Source organism: Pempheris klunzingeri, chromosome 24 (genome assembly GCF_042242105.1).
Source record: "Pempheris klunzingeri isolate RE-2024b chromosome 24, fPemKlu1.hap1, whole genome shotgun sequence".
NCBI lineage: Eukaryota > Metazoa > Chordata > Actinopteri > Acropomatiformes > Pempheridae > Pempheris > Pempheris klunzingeri.
The window spans coordinates 9,018,868-9,036,763 of NC_092035.1; the positions used below are offsets into that span (position 1 = coordinate 9,018,868).

Genomic DNA, 17,896 nt, shown 5'->3' on the forward strand with positions numbered 1-17,896 from the left:
CCTAAAGCTGAGATCCATTCATAGCTTTATTTTCCTTCCTGTCATTACCAATCGTAGTAGTCTGTTGACATAATACTTTTGAACAGCATTACAGATTTCACCAGATGGGGATGCGTGATAGCAAAAGATGGAGGCAGGCTTCCCAGTCTGAAATAGCTCTGCTCCGAGAATATTGTCTGTCTGTCTCTCTCTCTCTCTCTGTCTGCAGATGACAAGGACACAGTATAATTCTCACCTGTCAAGCAGAGGGAGAGAGAGAGAACAGGCGCCTACTATTGCTGCAAATGTCTCGCACAAAGTTGGGAAAAGTTGAGCCAGCTCTAGCTGATATCTCTGACAGCCTATGATTGTATCTTGCAAAAGGGAGGGGAGGGAAGTCGTTATGACCTGGCAGGCTGCAGGTCCATGCTCTTTAAATGTCTGAGATGCATCAGATGGGCTCAGAGATGACTTTAAAAAAAATATCCCAAGATCCGATGCACAGTTTCAGCAGCGGTGATATTAAGTGGCATTAGTTTTAATGCAGGACGTTCCACTGAATTTTAGAGCGGCATTGATATTCTAATTTAAAGTCAAACTTCTACATCTACGCACTTGGATCGGACTTTGCTCTTGTTGCATCCTCCCACTGAAAATCAACAGGAAGAAATACTACACCAAAGATGATTCATTGAACAAAAAGCCATGTGAGGCTAATATACTTTATACTGAATGAAATAACAGTGAAGGCCCTTTGTTTGAGGCTCTTTGTTTGCTTTGTAAATACAGAGATCACTGCCCGTTTACTTATTGTACATTCTCTTAATGAAATCGTGTCTTCTCACTGCTCAGCAGTGCAACACAGTAAATGGATCTTTTCCCCTATTGTCTGACAAATAAAGGCTTTTATGTTTCATGTTGAAATCAAAATTACTTGTAGGGAGAGAAGCTAAAAGAAAGAATGCATCTAAAAAAAGCCACAAAAATAGGAAATTATAAGGACTTATTGATAATTAATAGATTTTATTTCCCTGGTGTTGAAAATTATTTAGAAGAGATATTATGGGAAAACATTTCTGAGAGTTAGATGAGGAGATCAATACCTCTCATATCTGTGCGCTGACTATGGAGGAGGGAGGCACTTAGCTTATATAACCACAGGAAATAATGGGAAACCGCTAGCGTGGCTAACTCCAAAGATCAAAAACATGTCTACTTGCACCTCGAAAGCTCCCTGATTTACATGATGTTTGTTTAAACCACAAACGGAGGAGAACTTCCTTGCTAACTACTTCTTTCTAAGTAACTAGCACATTGTATGTGTGGTACAATGTGGTAATTATTGTAGAAGATTTAGGCCTTTTGTTAGACAGGCTGCCAGTCTTTTTGCCAAGCTAAGCTAATTGTCTCCCAGCTGTAGCCTCATGTTTAGCATACCAATACATGCTTGATATCAATCTTCTCATCTACACTTATTCCCAAGAAAAGAGAGAAAGTGTATATCCCAAAATGTTGAAACGCTCCTCCTGAAGACATATTTTAGGACTGCTCAACAGCACAGCTCGCCCTTACAGTGAAGAGGAAACAAAATAACCTCTGGCTCCTTGGCTGTCAACTGTTTTCCCCTTATTGTCGGACTAAGTGCAGGCCTTCATATTTCATAATGAAATCAAACTAAAGTGTCATAAAAGAAAAAGAAAAGTTTTTCTCTCTGTTTTTTCGAACAAGCACTAATGAGACCTGATCTTCAGAGATGTTGTATGTAGACAGGTGCTGTGTTTAGAAACAAGCTGCTACTGTTTCACCACTAACATCCTTCTTTGGAGGAGGAAGCAGCCAGTGTGTTGCTATAAGATGCACAAAGAGTCTTTTGATCAAGATGATTATCTTTCCACAAACACATATACAGCACATATGTGTTATCCAGTGTGACATTTTTATTTCAAAATTGTGTTCTTAACACATTCAATTTCTCACCTGTCTGCATTAATGACGCTCAACAGTTGTTATGCTAATAAAGGATCTATATGTATACAGTAAATATTGGCTATGCTAAAGGTTTGTTTGCTGCTCAGTTCACTGGTAGGGAGGATAGCGCACTTAAAAACACACAGTTCAAACAACCAGTACCTCAGCCTTTGAGCAGCACAAAAACACACACCTACACACTCACCCACATACATATTTTTTAACAGAAATCACCCCCCATTTCATGCTCAGCTGCAGCAGATGCTTGATAACTATTCAGCAATCACACTCTCTTCTTTGTCACAAGCGGCACTCTGCATTCACAGCAGCAGGCTGTGTCAGCTCGCTAGACGGGGAATTTAACAACCTGCTAAATTTGTAAATGACAGAGTGTGCTGAAAAATAACAACTGTATTTATGGATATATCTCTCAACTTGGCACTGCAGCCCTCAGCTTGTGAAAATGTAAGAAAATAATCGGGTCAGGGCCTATAGTATGACGTGAGAGACGTTATCCCTTCAAGAGCGGCAGTTCCTCACAATGACGGTAAAGAAAGTTGTGTCGCTGGTATTAAGATGTGTTCACATCACAGGATGCCAACACATGATGCAAGGACATCAGGGCTTCATATTTAAAGTAAAGGAACAGAAGAAGTATCACAAGTATTTGGCTTTCACTGTCTGTTGATTTGAACAGCGTGGCAAAAATACAACAAGACAGCAGCTGGAGAGGAAAAATAGTCAGCATGCAGAAGGATTTTGGTCTGTTGTGCCAGGAGGCGTTGGTACCAGAATGAAAAGTACCATAATCAGATGCATGAAAGTAAAAAGGTTTTTATCATTCCATGAATAGTATTGAAGCTGAAACCGAAATATCAGACTAGAAGCTGGCTATCAAATGCCAAAGTGACAAATTGACCCTTTGCTAAGCCCTTTTTTCCCTCAGCTACCGTTGCTACATCTGTAAGGCTTTCCAGTCCTGCCTTAACTCTGATGTAGCATCTTGGTTCCCATACACGCTAGGTTGCAACTGTAGGTGACAAGCTTGTCAGCCAGGTATGCTAACAGAGAATCCACCCCTTGTACTTTTTGTGAGATTGAACTTTCTGTAGATGGCACTCTTCGCTTTATCTCTTCAGCCGCGTTCGCCATCATCTATTATATTCATTTTAGAGCTGATTTCCTGTGTGACCAAATTCCAGGTGTTAAGCAACAACAGCTTTCATTAATGGGACACAAATTGAATCACTGTTGTGCCATATCGCCAGTAATGGAGAACTGTTTTTAATCAAACTGTCACGGATTATAACCTCCTTTATGTGACAGGGTTTGGCACCTCAGGTGGATTAGTCCGAACTGTTTCCTCAAGTTGGTTCAGCCCCAGTAAACAGCCAGACGGCTTCTGTTCAGCCGTTTGCGGGTTGAATCAGTGATGTTGAATTCCTGTGTTAGCAGCTTTTTCAGGCCAAGAGCGTGGGCACGGTTCAGTCCTTTAAGTATTTTACCGGCAGACCAGCAATTTGTCTCTCAGTGCCCGCTGTGAGAGAGGCATACAGGAGGAGGGCACTTTGGTTATCTCCTGGCTCTCTACACCTTTCAGCTAGCACTTTATCTCTGTCCTGACTTTTTTTTTTTTTTTTACAGATTTTTTTGGATGTAACAACAAAGTCCAGTCAAATCTTTAACTGTTTGATGTCATAAGGTATTTGAGAACCCAGTACTTTCCTATTCTTTGATACTTCTTTGCCACAGGCTGCAGCTGTTTCACTCCCTGCAGACTGCAATGAAAGCTTCTCCTGTTCTCTTCCACAACTGGAGTGCATTATTTTTCATGTGAATCCTCATTGCCGTTGGCTCACGCGTAGGATCACATGCTCTTTGAATGTGTCTGTGTGTAGTAGCATGTTTGTATGCGAGTGAGTGAGAGACTCAATTTTGGGATCTTATCAAGCCACTACAGGCATAATGGGGCCCTGATTGGGGGGAAAAACAAGGGGGTTGTCTGGTAAAGTCGAGGCACGGCCCTGTAGGATTTCCCCGTTAACATCTTCCTCTGTGGGGACAGCTTAACACAAATTGAGCCGTCTCTCCGCGGTCTCGCTCGGCTTGTTAGCGAAGGGGGGCAGCGGCGGGGCCAGGAGCCCGGAGACTCAGATGACATTTGAGGGAGCCGACTAGAGGCTGGCCTTTTGAAGAAACAAGCCACAGAGAGGCAGGATCACTAATTAGCCCTCTGCGTCCCAGAGTCTCACAACTTACTGTCTTGTTAGATTTCACACCTCGAGTTCAACAAATAATGTGAAAGGATATGATTTAAATTTAGCTAGGAAAGTAGGGAAAGGAAATTGTGTAGCACTTCTCCTGAAGAAGTTCTTCTCAGACTGAATGTGACATTTACATGTAAGGGATAATGTACAGCAAGCAATGAAACGCACACCTTTAGGGTGATTCAAAACTTTGCATCGGGGTCCTGCATCACCCTGTTAGGGCTGATTTTGCAGTAATGACCATCACTTGCTGTACATTATCCCTCTTCACTCTAAAGAAATCTACAATTTGACGCAAAGCACTACTTAAAGATGATTTTATTGCTTCAGCTATCAGAACTGCGGCCAACAGAAATAATACCAAACCCTCGGTTTCTGAGTGGCAGTACCTCAAAACACTCTACTTAAAAGTAAAATTTTAAATAATGAGGAGTCTGTGAATGGCAATGGAATAATCCTTGCATCCATTAACATTTTTGTGGCTTAGATTTCTGATTGACCTTCACAGAATTATAACATTCACTATGAATGAAAATCAAATGAATGATTTAAGAGTGGAACTGCAGAACAGGCTCTGAAGCCCGTCTGAGCTCATTCTTTAAAGCAAGAGATGCGATTGGCATTCCGCCATCAGCTGTTGCAATACTGTTCACTGCGCCCGGCTGGAGCGCTGCACAGATGCAGCAATCGCTGACAATTATTTTGTTTAGGTTTGATTGCACATGATGCAGGCGGGCAATTAACAAAACAATGTGACACGAGAATAATTCATTCTCCTGGCAAATTATATTGGCTGTTAGATCCCGGAGCTGTTGAAAAGGGGGGGTTGGCAGGTGTTACATCTGCAGCTGCTTCACTGCCGACGTGCTGCTGAGCAAGACTCTAAAGACAAAGCTAGCATAGCCTCAGCACAGCTGACCCTCAGTCACTATGTAGCAATCAATCATCTACCAAGAATACTTAATACAATGATTTAAAAAAACACCCCTTACAATGTTTTATGTGCACTGTAAATGCTTGGAAAATGTAGATCATCCCAAACAAGAGCTGGATGTGTTTATCCCTGCCAATGTTTACCCATTTTAAAACAATCACATCTTCTAAAATTGCCAGTAAAAGACTTATGATAGCTAATAACATCACTAATGAGCCATATTGAGTTTTACTTTCATGTCAGAAGCCTTTGTGTCACACTGTCACACTCTTTAGATGATGGATATCTCGCCAGGGAATGAAACTCTTCAAAGTCTGATTACACTGTGCAACTCGGCCAATAAAGTAATCTTCATCTTTCTCTCCCTCCCTCTTTCTCTGCTGGCTCAGAGCCACCCAGGCCTGAGCAGCCCACCTCAGCCGAGCGGGACCAAGCATGCGTTGTCCTCTCCAGCTCCGACAGCGAGCCAGAGCCTAGCAGGGGAAAAGCCCAGCTTCAGAAATCACGCAAAGACAAACAGAGCGAGGGGGAGGAGGAGGAGGAGGAGGAGGAGGAGGAGGAGGATGAGCCTCCAAAAGACAAACAGAAACTAGGTGAAGCAGAGGAGGAGGAGGACAAGCAGCGGCTCCAAGGCAAACAATCAGCGGGAGAGCGAGACGACATCGTCGCTGGCCGTGGCGGCTGCCACCCCCCTGACCACACACAGGGTAATCCCACCTGCAATCTTCTCCTTTTCATATCTAGGGAAATTGCCTGGTGCCGCATTGTCACCTGCCCATATGATGTTGTTTAATATTATCACTTTAAACCAATAAGGGACTATATCTCATTCCATATGTGGCAGGGCATTATTATTCTTACTATTATTAGTGTCTAGTTGGGGATATTGCCAATTTCGGCTCTCGGGGTGCTACCTGAGATACTGAGTAAAATCTCACTAATCCCCAGAGTGCAGTGTGTTAAAACAAGAGCCCTGCTTGGAGAAACAAAATACACACAAAGTTTGAGGTTAAATCACTGTCCAGTTGGCAACTGATGAGCTTCTGATTGGCTATTTTGTAATAAAGTGGACTGAGCTATAATTACATAAAATGCAAAAGTCTCCTCTCGTCACAAACTGTTCCCTGAAACACAAGCTGCTTTCCCTGCTTTCCCCGTCCATTCAGGTTATATGTGTACATGTCTGCAAGTCTCTGAGGGCTGTGAAGAAACAAATTCCCAATTACACAGTGTGTAATATTGCAAATTAAGACCTCTGTGTTCAAGTACTTGTGTCTCAAAGGGATACGCAAAGCAATAAATTGCGCTAATTACAAAGAACTAATTACACCGTGTGCAATATGAAGGGCTCTAAAAAAATTGCCAGACTAGCAGAGTCTAAGAAAAGCCTGTGACCTGGGTGTTGCCTCTGATAGTATGCAGACATTTTGGGGCAGAGTTATTGAAGGATGAAAGTGAGCTGGTAGCAGTTCACAACTGTTTGTAAAGCTTCTTTGTAAAATACTTAACATAGGAATGAACACAAGCCACAAAGCAAGCTATCAACCCCTATTACCCTTTAACATCTTAAGATCACTGTGCAACAACTTGGCAGATTCCTTTCAGAGCCTCTCTCACACACACACACACACACACACACACACACACACACACACACACACACGCACACACACCACTCATGCTTTGACATCTATTAGTGTCCAGAGATTTAGAGTGGTTAATTTCCCATCTCTGTAGCTACCTGTGCCCCCCAACAGTCTAGGATTGAATTCCCCAGCAGTGCCTCCTGCGCTCCTTGTCCCCCACCCCCCAAACTCTCAGCCGAAAAAATACTAAAGGCGAGCGAAAGGCCCGCTTTCTTTAAAAAAGAAAAAGAAAAAAACACCTCCATTTAGAGCGGCTCTAGGGGAGAGATAAAAGCTTCACTGTCGATCAGAAATGGCAGCACTAAAGAGACACTGCTGGACACCAACTTGGCCCCCACCTCCCCTTCGGGTATGTACTTTTCCCTGGAGACTACGAATGTCTGTCTGTCTGTGTGTCTGTCCTGTTTGTGGTTAGTCAGTTTGTTAGTTGGACGCCATAGAAAGTGTGTCTCTGTCAGCGTGGGTTTAGTATGCAACCCAGCGGTTGTCCAATAAAAGTGACCTATGGGGTCAGGAGCGATGCCTAATGATTTTCCTCTACCTGCCCGTGGTTTTAGAAGGCAAACCGCAGAGCTGTCGTCCGCCCCCACCTCTTGATTGCTCTGAGATTACTTTCCTCACAGCACAGACAGGCAATCACTCCTCCACCTCTCCCGTCTCTCTCCCTTCACTGTCTGTCGCTCCATCTATCTGCATGACCCAAACATTTTTAAACATGGCTGCATGATTTTTCGGATGTTGGTTCAAACATTGCAGCAGCAGCAGCTACACCAAACCTTTTCATACTTGAAATGCGGCGCTAGAATTTTTTTTAATTTATATTTCTTTTGTTTCGATCCTGCTGAAGATGAGATGACTCAGTCCAATTAGGCGTTGTTTTCTTTCTCTCGCAGTAAAATAACAGATAAATCCCTTGGGGTGTTTTGAAGGCACTGTTCATACTGTGTAAGTGACAGTCTAATAAGACGGCTTTGTAAGATGAATTGCCCCCATCGTATAAATGGCCCACTTAATGCAGCTGGCCCGTTCCGCCACTGCAAACAGGGGAAGGGGGGAAAAAAACTGCTTACAACAAATATAGGGTGCACATTGCAGAGCTGCTAGGTTTCATTACAGAGGCAGAAGGACAGATGGATGGGATTTTGTGAAATGCTAGTGTCCTAAAAATGCTTTGGTTCCAGGTTTGTAGAGCTGCACAATGCTTCCGTCTGGTCTTTTTGGTATTTTCAGACACAAAGTGGCCCATTCCAGCTGAAGCCGGGCTGAGAGCAGAACAGCGTGTACCAGACTCCTGTGAGACACCTATGAGGACAGCAAACAGAAAAATGAAAGATGTTGACTTATATTATAGGTCAAAGAGAGGGATTGACAGGATGATCTCATGTTGACACAGAAAAAAAGTTTGAGCATCAAATCAGTGGCTGGGGAATGTAATGACAGTAAGTTCTCAAATTAAAGCTGACGTCTCAAATTATAGCCACTGGTGCAGGATGTTTTGAGATTCATTGACTGTGGCTTAGTAGCGATTAAAAAAAAACAGCAGAGTAGAAGTTATTGGACTTTGTGAATGACAAACAGCGTTTGTGTAAAACTCAGAGCAGTGAAGTGGTGAGTATGACATGACATTGGACTGATTACTGATTAAATTACTGCATTACATATAGTAATGCTTAAAAAAAAAAATGTATCCAGACATCAACTAGAGAGACGTAAGCCTGGTTCTCAATTCAGTCGATGTGAATACTAAATTTCTATTTAAGCACTTTTTTGGTACAATTTTGGACGCATATTCACAAAACACCTCTCAAATTGTCACCACACTTTGATGCAAATGTTGCTAAATCCTGATTGGGGCATGTAGGTACTTGATATCTCCTTTATCCAACTGAACCCACAAACCAATAAGAAAAGCACTAATGCAAAATACTGAAATCTCTCATTCAGAATAACCCAAACTGGGCTTTTTGTATGTGTATCTTTGTATAGTTTGGAATTTTGAAGTGTGGTTGTGTAAGGAACTTATCCCTAGTCAGTGTATAACCTGCAGTAGATGGTGGATCGTACACCCGGGACTTTTGTGTGCTTCTCCAAACCACAATCTACTGTAAGTAATTCATTAACTATGGGTAATCTGATAGAATCCCACTTCAATTAATCCAGACTATCCCTTTAAAGCAGGGCCTTTACTGCCTTGCTGATATCAGTTCAAAGTAGTTGTAATATGACTTTCTATCTTGCCGTCGTACCATAATGTTAACCTTGCTCACTTCTGGCCCACCTTCAAAGCATGATGGGAGGGATGTCTTTGTTCCACTGTGTTCTTCTGTCACTCCCTCCTAGTGTTGCACCATAAAAGCTGATTGTGTCCCATAAGCACCAGAGAGCCGGTGCAGGTACATGGCAGCACCTGTTCGATGGGAACACTCGTGTCACAGGCATCAGCCCGTGTCAGTATTTTCCCCCATTAGCAAGCCAAATGGACACACACACACACACACACACACACCTTCTCACGAACGCACACACAGACAAGGCAGACAACTGGCCACGCGAAGTGATTTAAGGCAAGTATTATCAGAGTGTTATAGGTCATTGTCTAAATGAAGCGTGGTCGAGCAGGAGCGGTCTCATTTCCACCGCCTGACCTTTTCCTGCTAGATGCTGGCAGGATGAGCGAGCTACATAGCTGACATTAATGACCTGCTCTCTCTTCTCCTCTTTCTCCATTTCTCTCCATCCGCGACTGTCATTTTATCACTCTCTCTCTCTCGCTCTCTTTCCGCCGTCTTGCTGCGTTTCTATCCTGTTGTTCAGCAAATTCATGAGTGAGCTTGTGAAAAATAAATTGGGATGTTTCTGTCCAAGAAATGGGCCCTCTGTGTAGCTGCACAGTATTACACAACATCAAAGGAGTGGTTCAGCCTTTTAGGAAACATCCTGATTTGTGAATCCTAGCTGATCATACTCTGTCACACAGCTCCATAAATTTTATGCATTGCGAAATCTGAGGCATGTCGCTGATGTTTTGACAAGTCTAAAATGTCTGGCAGCCATATTTCAGTTGGAAAGATTGAACCAAACACCTGTGTGTTGGACCAGTCATCAAACTAGAGGGTGGTGTGAAACATGATTTGACTGATTTCTTCACCTCACATTTATCCAGAAGCTTAAGTTAAGACCAATAACCAGCATGTGGTGTGAATGTCCAATCAGGCCCAAGCTTAATTGAAGATATTAGTCATTTTAAGCACTTGTATTCTAATATTTCGGCAGCATTTCGGTGCCAGAAAGCCATGCTTGTCGGTGCTGGAAAATCCTTCTTTTATTTATTCAAAACAGCCTGCTCTCGCTGCTTTTAGAAACACAAAAGAAGAAAGTGGTCAGGCAGTCCTCCACATGTAGGTGTGTTGTTAAATCAACCAGTGATAGAAAGAACAAAACCATTCCTTTTTATATGGAAATGTCAAAGATAATTACCTAAGTGTGTTCATTTCAGATTTTATAATCAAATGCTTGAAAGCAATAAACCTAAATATAAGGTAGTTTTTCTTCAAACATGTACTGCGTATGCACATTTCAATGATCTGCTACAAATGTCATATCTTCTCAATATTGTTCTCTGTATAATAAATCTCCAAAGCTGCTGGAGTTTAATGTCTCTGCTAGTCATTGCATCACCAGTGGAGCAAACAGAGGTACCAATAAAGCTGTGAAAGCCAATAATGAGTCAATAATGTATACTCAGTGAGATATTAGTCAGCCTCTGCCTCTCTCCCTGCAGACCGGAGAGCTGCTGTGTGTCTGTCTCCTGCTGCTGATGCTAATGACGATGATGAGGGCAATGATGGAGAAGACGCCAGCGCCGCACATCCCGTCTACCCGGGCCTGCAGTTCTGCGCCAGCCAGTACACAGACCGAATATATCTCTACTCCAAGGTACCGCAGCCCGTGTGAGCATTTGATATTGGATCTCGGTCAGACTCGGCCCTTAATGGGACCAGAGATGTTTTTCTAATGATTTTTTTCCTGGCTTTTCTTTTATTTCTCAAGGTTAGTGAGTATATGGTGCAGTAGCAGGGGGTGTTGTAATGCCTTTACCTCAAAGTGGGAGACTGTTGAGTGATATTTTTGTGTGTGTTGTAGTCAAGAAAAGCAACAGTGGCTAAGATCAAGACTGAAAGAAGACTTTTTAAGGAAAAACATGTAACTAGAGTCTATTCTGTAAAATTCAACATTAACCATAAACTACAATAGCATTATTCCAGAAGATATACACTGCCTACATATTCAGAAGTCAAAGCATTCACCCGTCACTGAATTTCTTTAGCTGTGTTGGATACAGGTCCTCTCTGGATCGCAGCTCCCATATTTTGACTGGGAAGATGGTCTGGAACCATATCCCCTTTTCTTTAAACATTTTCTTTGTTGCTTCTGCACACATCTGTCATTTACAGGCCTTTTTCACAGCCATATGTGTGTGTGATGTTGTGGAAAAGGCCTATAGGGATCCTCGCCTGATGGGAGCTGCTTTCATCCAGTCCCACTTTGGTTTCTTTGGTAGTTAAGTTTTTAAGTTATTTTTGGTCCTGTCCAAAATCTTTGTTTTCCACGAGAGCGGTCTTCAAGCCTAATTTTAAAACTTGAAGCCAAAGGAGCAATCGTTGGCTGGGTGAGCGCTGAAGCTGAGGTGAAGTGTTTTGTTTGGGGTTTTTTTGTTCTGTATATATATATGTTGTCCAGCTGACTTACTTTTGCTGGTAATTGCCAGGACAGGGTTTTTCCAAAGCTGCCACACTTAAATGCATAGATGGAAGACCAAGTACCTGAATTTCACGATAATCCGTGATAATCCGTGATAATCCATGATAATCCATGATAATCCATCATGTTTTGATCTGTGATGGGCTGTGATTGGCTAACTGTGTCACTGCAATTGATAAAAAAAATTACTGATAAAATAGGTGGCTTCTCTTTAACGCTTTGACTTGGCACTGTGTGATGCACTTCAGATGCATCACAAACTGGCCACAAAATTCTCTTGGCTGAAAGAAACATCACCAAACAAAAATCTGCACACTTTTTGCTGCCATGAGGCCTGAAATGGGAAAAAAGGTGTTTTTACTGAGCATTACTGAAAGCCCTGCTCTTTTCATCTCTTTAAAGCTGCACTGCAGTGCTGCTGTATAACAATGCATCAGTCCACCAGGTCTGAACCAAGTGTGGCCACATTGTTGCTTGTGAACTCCATGACTTTAGTCAAGACTGCAGCCAAGTCAGATTTGTCTCAGATCAGATCTTTAAGACAGACTGTTCGCACTGTTATTTGCAAATGATCAGATCGGATTTTTGTGTACAGGCACCACCAACCCATCTGTTCCTGCAGCTATTTGAGGATACTGAAGTGCAAACCTGTCTCATGTAGCTTTAACTGCCAGGAAGAATGAGCTCTTGTTACTTTAATGAAAGTCAAAGGTGTCTGATGTAATGATTGTTATTTCAGATCTCAAGGCAAAAAGAATAAGTGAAAGAGAAGGGGCATGTGGAGTTTTGATACCAACTCCATGTTTCCTTCCTCAGCAGCTTAGCTTAGCTGTTTCTGTCATATTCAACTGAACTGCGAACAAAACATAATTAATTCCTTCTTTTTTGTGCGGGAAGTCTCATTGAGATCAAGATGTCTTCAACAAGATGGAGCTGCAAACAACAGTACAGTTATATGAAACATGAGACGTGCTGTTCTCTCACACATTGCCAATTAGCAAACAGGACAGATGTGAAAAAACAGACACAGGCAGCATTAAGAAAGTCGACGCTTCAAAATGAAAAGGTTTCTAAGCTAATGGTGATTGAAGAGCTGCAAATGATCCCAGTCATGAGTTGCACGGCAATAAAATCTTCTTGATTAACTTTAAAAAAGTAGCTTTAATGTGCTTAGCGTGGTACTAAATCACCTTTAACATCACTGTTTCCTGTGTTCTCCCCTTACCTGGGTCTAACAGTGTGAAATAAATGGCTGCTAAAACGGCTCAAAATATGAAACAATAGACTCTGTCGGTCTGTTCAAATAGTGATGAACAACATCAACAACAACAATGGCTGCAGTGACAGAGCGCCGCAGACCGCTGAGGGAGGAAGCGTTAGATCAGTCATAAATTCGTAGATATCCTCTAACAAGCTCCTGTCGGTTTCTTTTTGAAAGTGCTGACCAAGAGATAGCAACACGGGCACTGAGCCAGAAAAGGAAATGCTGTTGTGTTTTCACCAAACTGCAGTCGCTCACTGGGGGCTTTTGTGTGAAGACTTAAGGTGTTTCATTCAGATAATCACTAAACATGGTCTTTCAGCTGCTTTTGTCACTGAACCACCTGCTTCTTCATGCACCCAAACAGACTGAGATAAATTATAGTTTAACCCCAGTCCGACTCTGATTACACTCCTGTGCATTCTTGGCACTCGTCTTGAGGGCCACTTGCCAACAGACCTCTGTATTGATCGGATTGTGATACTTAACGCCCTTTTGTTTCATTCATGAGGGATCAGATTCCTTCCCCACTAACGCAGATAAGAGACAAGAGGGTTTTACATAGAGAAGACCAAAGCGCTGAACTGAATCACCAATGGAATATTACCCTGACGGCAATAGACAAGTGTCATGTACGCGTGGCTGAGACGATAAGCCGTGGAGATAAATGTCCCCCGCTGTCGTTTAAATGATAAACTGCGGGAATCTGGCTTGAAAGCTGTCACATCGGGATAATCCTGGACCAGGCATAGAATTCACACAGGGGGCCGCTCAGTGCACAATCAGGGGAAGATTTATCACCGGGGATTGAATGAGAAATATTGAGAGTATTAGGAATTTTATGTCCATTTTCTACACATCAAACGGTTGTTTTATTCAAGGATTCGCTGTTCCTGCTCTCAGGTGGGTGGGCGGTTTGTTTCATGTCAACACCAGGAGTAGCAGATGGGCGGGGTTTACCACATCAGGATGATTCAGACCTGCGTTATGTTGTGCTGTACTTACATGGAAATCCTCATTATTTTGTTCAATCCCTGAAATTCTCAGTAAAAATGATACCACTATACTATACTGCTATACAGTATCTATATTATATCCATAGCGATCTTATCAGAACCCTGGATTTTAAAAAGGTGGCGGGCAATTTTTAAAATTTTGTTTGCACAGTTTCATATGATTTTTTTCTTGTTATGCACTGCAGGCACAAGGGATCGGGGATACATCATATGTCTGGCATATTTGATAGGAGACCACAGGATGTTCATACTAACATTACTAACCACAATAAGTGGGCTTCTGTGCTCTTAAATGATGCAGTAGGCAAACAACAAGTCCATGCATACTAACATACTAACTACTCATACTATACATACTAACTATACGTGTGTTGTGCAGTAAAAAAGCAAATAGAAATGTTTCCAGCAAGTTGCTTCATTTCTAAATACTGACAATGTACTTTTCAATCCTCTGCTGCACGTGCATCCTGGACTGTATACCCATCTAGATACAGTGAACATACAGCGGAAACCTGACTTTATAGCTTTACACACACGGTATACATGGTATACACGTGAAAAAACAAAATGACAAATGACATTCATATAAGCCTGAAATAAATAGACCTCCTTTCCTTTGAGTATTCTTATGTCTTTTAATGTTTAAGTCATATTTTTTATATGATTGTTTTCTAATTTTGGATTGAAGCCCTATTTTGACTTTATATATTTGTTATTCATGAGTTTATTATTAGGGAGGATAGTATACGTCTCTTCAACCACATCTAGCAAGGTTCTCTTCCTGCTCCATGCTGTTACAGCACAACCCGCTCCACAGTTCCCCTGACTCTCCGTGATATTTATTTTACCAGAATCCAAATAAACACGTGCGCTTCTGTGCACAGAGGTGCAGCACAGGAAAAACTTCCCGATGTAGATTTTTTTATCTCCAAATCCATGTGTGGGCTGCCGGGAGGTATTAACCTTTAAACTTTACCCTTTCTCCTATCTTATGCCTGTCCTCACCATCCACCATTTCCACGCCTCAAGTGGCTCCGACAGCTGAAATCCAGATTGTAGCGTTACCTAAATTCACTGGTCAGCCTCTGTCTTGTAAAATCTGATCTGAATCTTCTGATGTTTGATGTTTGACACACGAAAGAAGTTAACAATGAGGGTATGTGGCTTCTCAGGCTTTAAATAAGCAGTAGTTAGTCCTAATGAAGCAGTAATAACTGGGAGAACGTTCTTTATTGTGGTTATTTATTACAATGATTATACTGTTATCTCCAAGCTGCAGCAGTATCATTACCTATAATCACAGTGAGGTACATTCTTGTGGGTCTTTTTTTATGCTCTTCATAATCCTCATTATTTCGGTTACTAATGCATGCGTACTGTCACAGGAGAAGGATTAGCTTCAAAGTGGTGTACATATATTAGAATCAAGCGGATAAAACAAGAGTGATAACTAATGAGCTCCTTGGTTACCACAAGAATTACCATGACAACCAATAAAGAATAAAGTATGGCCAGATTACAGATCTTCAATGCAATTGGAATCAAGTTCTGCAAGTTAGTCATTAAAAGTCTGATTGCTTTGCCCAAAATAGCTGTACTTTAATACAAAGTGAGCCGCACTACATGAATTAGATCAAATAAATTGTATGTAAATGTCATAAGACCTGCTCTTAATCATCATATAATAAACCTTTTAAACACACTGGTATTTACCTCTTACACACTTAAGTAAATGAGTTATCACTCATATGACATGAATCAGTTTAGAAATAATGAATTTCTTTGGTTTACTTAGAAAAATAAAGGACAATGACAACAAAAATATCTATGGCTTGATCTCTTTCTGTTAATAATTCCAAAAAAATTTGAATTAAGAATTAATTCAAACCAACTCAAAATTACCTTTACGTGTACGCTACATGCACACTTAACCCAAATGAGGTGGGCCCACTTTACACATACACACACTACCAGCCGGCAGACCTTCTTTTAAAAAAAACATTGCAGGCCTGGTACGATGCTTGTGAGCGGGGTGACCCAAAACTAATGGCCGTTTCACTCCGAAGAGCAAACAAAGTAAACGTATGGTACCTTATAGAATAGTTAGAGTTAAATCTGTGGTAAATACCGGTCCCGCGTTTTCCGGTGAAGATGCAGATGGAAGGTTTCATGAATTGGAGTAGTCCCACTCACTCACGCTTTCACCGAGGTAGAAGGTCCTAAGAAGCCTAAGAAGCTGAATAAGTTATACTGTGGCTAAAAGTCCATTCCCTTTGCTCATGAATACTAACAAATCAAATCAATCAAACCACCTCTTACTACCATCATTATGACGCCACGGCTATAAAAACCATCAACATTATACAGAAAGGCAGTATAACAGCACGTATCTCATGTTGCGAGAAGCACCACAGCCCAGAGACACGCTATGAAATGAAGAGTACAGACTATTAGGAATAATCTGAAAAGATTAATGGGAAAATATTCAAACGTAAGTCAGTGATTCAGTTCAGGCCAGCAGAGAAGGCCTTACTGGCCCTGATGGCCCACCACTGGTTACTGTTATGCTCAGATACCACCTCCTCTTAGTACCATGAATTCTTCAAAATAAAACACAATATATTAATAAAATAAACTCTCTATAACCGATATTTATTGCATTAAATGTTTTTAACCCTTCATGAAATTACTTTTTAACTAAAAACCATATACAACTTTTAACCTGGCTACATTAGGCAACATTTATTGGATAGCATGAGGGAAGTTTGTTTGCAACCCATCCCTCCTCCTAGGTTTGTATAGAAGTTATATAACTACAATATTACACTGACATTTATTCTTGTCAGGCAAAGTGAAACAATAACTGTGCTGCATCGTCATTCACTTAGGAGTACACTGAGCAAGTGAACGTGCGTGGTTGTGTTTGTTTGCTTTGGTTACACCGGTGACTCAGCAGCAAATCCCACATCTCACCAACTGTTTGGGCAGGAAAGCACGAAGAGCCAGTCAGGAACCTCCAAAGAGCCATGAAGGGACTGTGTGCAGTGTAGTGGTGCCACTATGCACTGGAGCTCCATTTACTGCTTCAAAGAACCACTGACTGTGCTTTATGGATGTCTCTCTCTGCCTTGTGAGTGAGAGTTAGGGTGTTTCGGCCAAAATTGTCTATTCCCCTTAGCCACATTAAATAAACTTGCAGTATTTGTGAAGTTGGCATTTAACAACTAATCAAATCCCACAGTACACATTATCAAATGACATTGTCGATGGTAAAGTTATGTGTGCAGAAAAATGTTGAGAAAGTAATTAAATTAATTCTTGACGGTAAGTGGTGGATATACTGTTTCTCTCCAACACCCTTATTAGCCAGGCTGATCATTAGTTTTGTACTAGGAAGAGCGATGGGGGTATCAGTCGTAGTAGTAATATGATAACAAGTGTTTCTGCTTTGTCTTCTTCCTCTGTATCTCTTCATCTGTTAGGACGGTACTCCGTTGAACTTGAGCTTCGTCCCTCTGGACATCAAACTAACCAACTGGGATGACCTGCCCGAGGCCTTCAGTCGGCGCCGGGAAAATCGAATACAGGTCTGCCCTTCCCGCCAGGCTCTGTGTGTGTGTGTGTGTGTCCTGCATGTGCTTTTGATCTTCATGAATGTGTGTGGGTGTGCATGTGGATTGGAGCGTTTACTCAAGGGAGATACACCTACTTAATGTGTCATTACTGTAAAAACGCCTTAAAGGGGAATTCCACTGCAGTTGACTTTTAGGCTGCAAAATTTCCTTGTTTTGATTGATTAGAAAGACGAGGGAGATTCATCCACATGACTTTACACAGTTTCCAAGATGACTGAAACTTCTTCGTGTACTCAAGAGTGTAGTTGAAAGTTTTTCAGTCAGTAAGCCCATAGGCTGCTTTAAGGATGACCTTAATTTTCGACTAAGATAATTTAGTTTGATATGACAGTCAGAAGGGCTATCTCCCCAATTCCACTGACCTAGTGAAGATGAGGCACAAGGCTGTACAGAGGCTATTAAACAGATATCACACATGTGTGTTGCTGC

General features: G+C 41.7%; 1 protein-coding gene across 1 annotated transcript in view; it reads left to right on the forward strand.

Moving 5' to 3' along the window:
- zranb3 (zinc finger, RAN-binding domain containing 3) overlaps positions 1-17,896 on the forward strand; it is a 75,531-nt gene that overhangs the window by 35,099 nt on the left and 22,536 nt on the right. Inside the window, exons 13-15 of the mRNA XM_070855657.1 lie at positions 5,538-5,855; positions 10,576-10,730; positions 17,315-17,419. Coding sequence (XP_070711758.1) covers positions 5,538-5,855; positions 10,576-10,730; positions 17,315-17,419 — 578 coding nt within the window. The remainder of the gene's footprint in view (positions 1-5,537; positions 5,856-10,575; positions 10,731-17,314; positions 17,420-17,896) is intronic.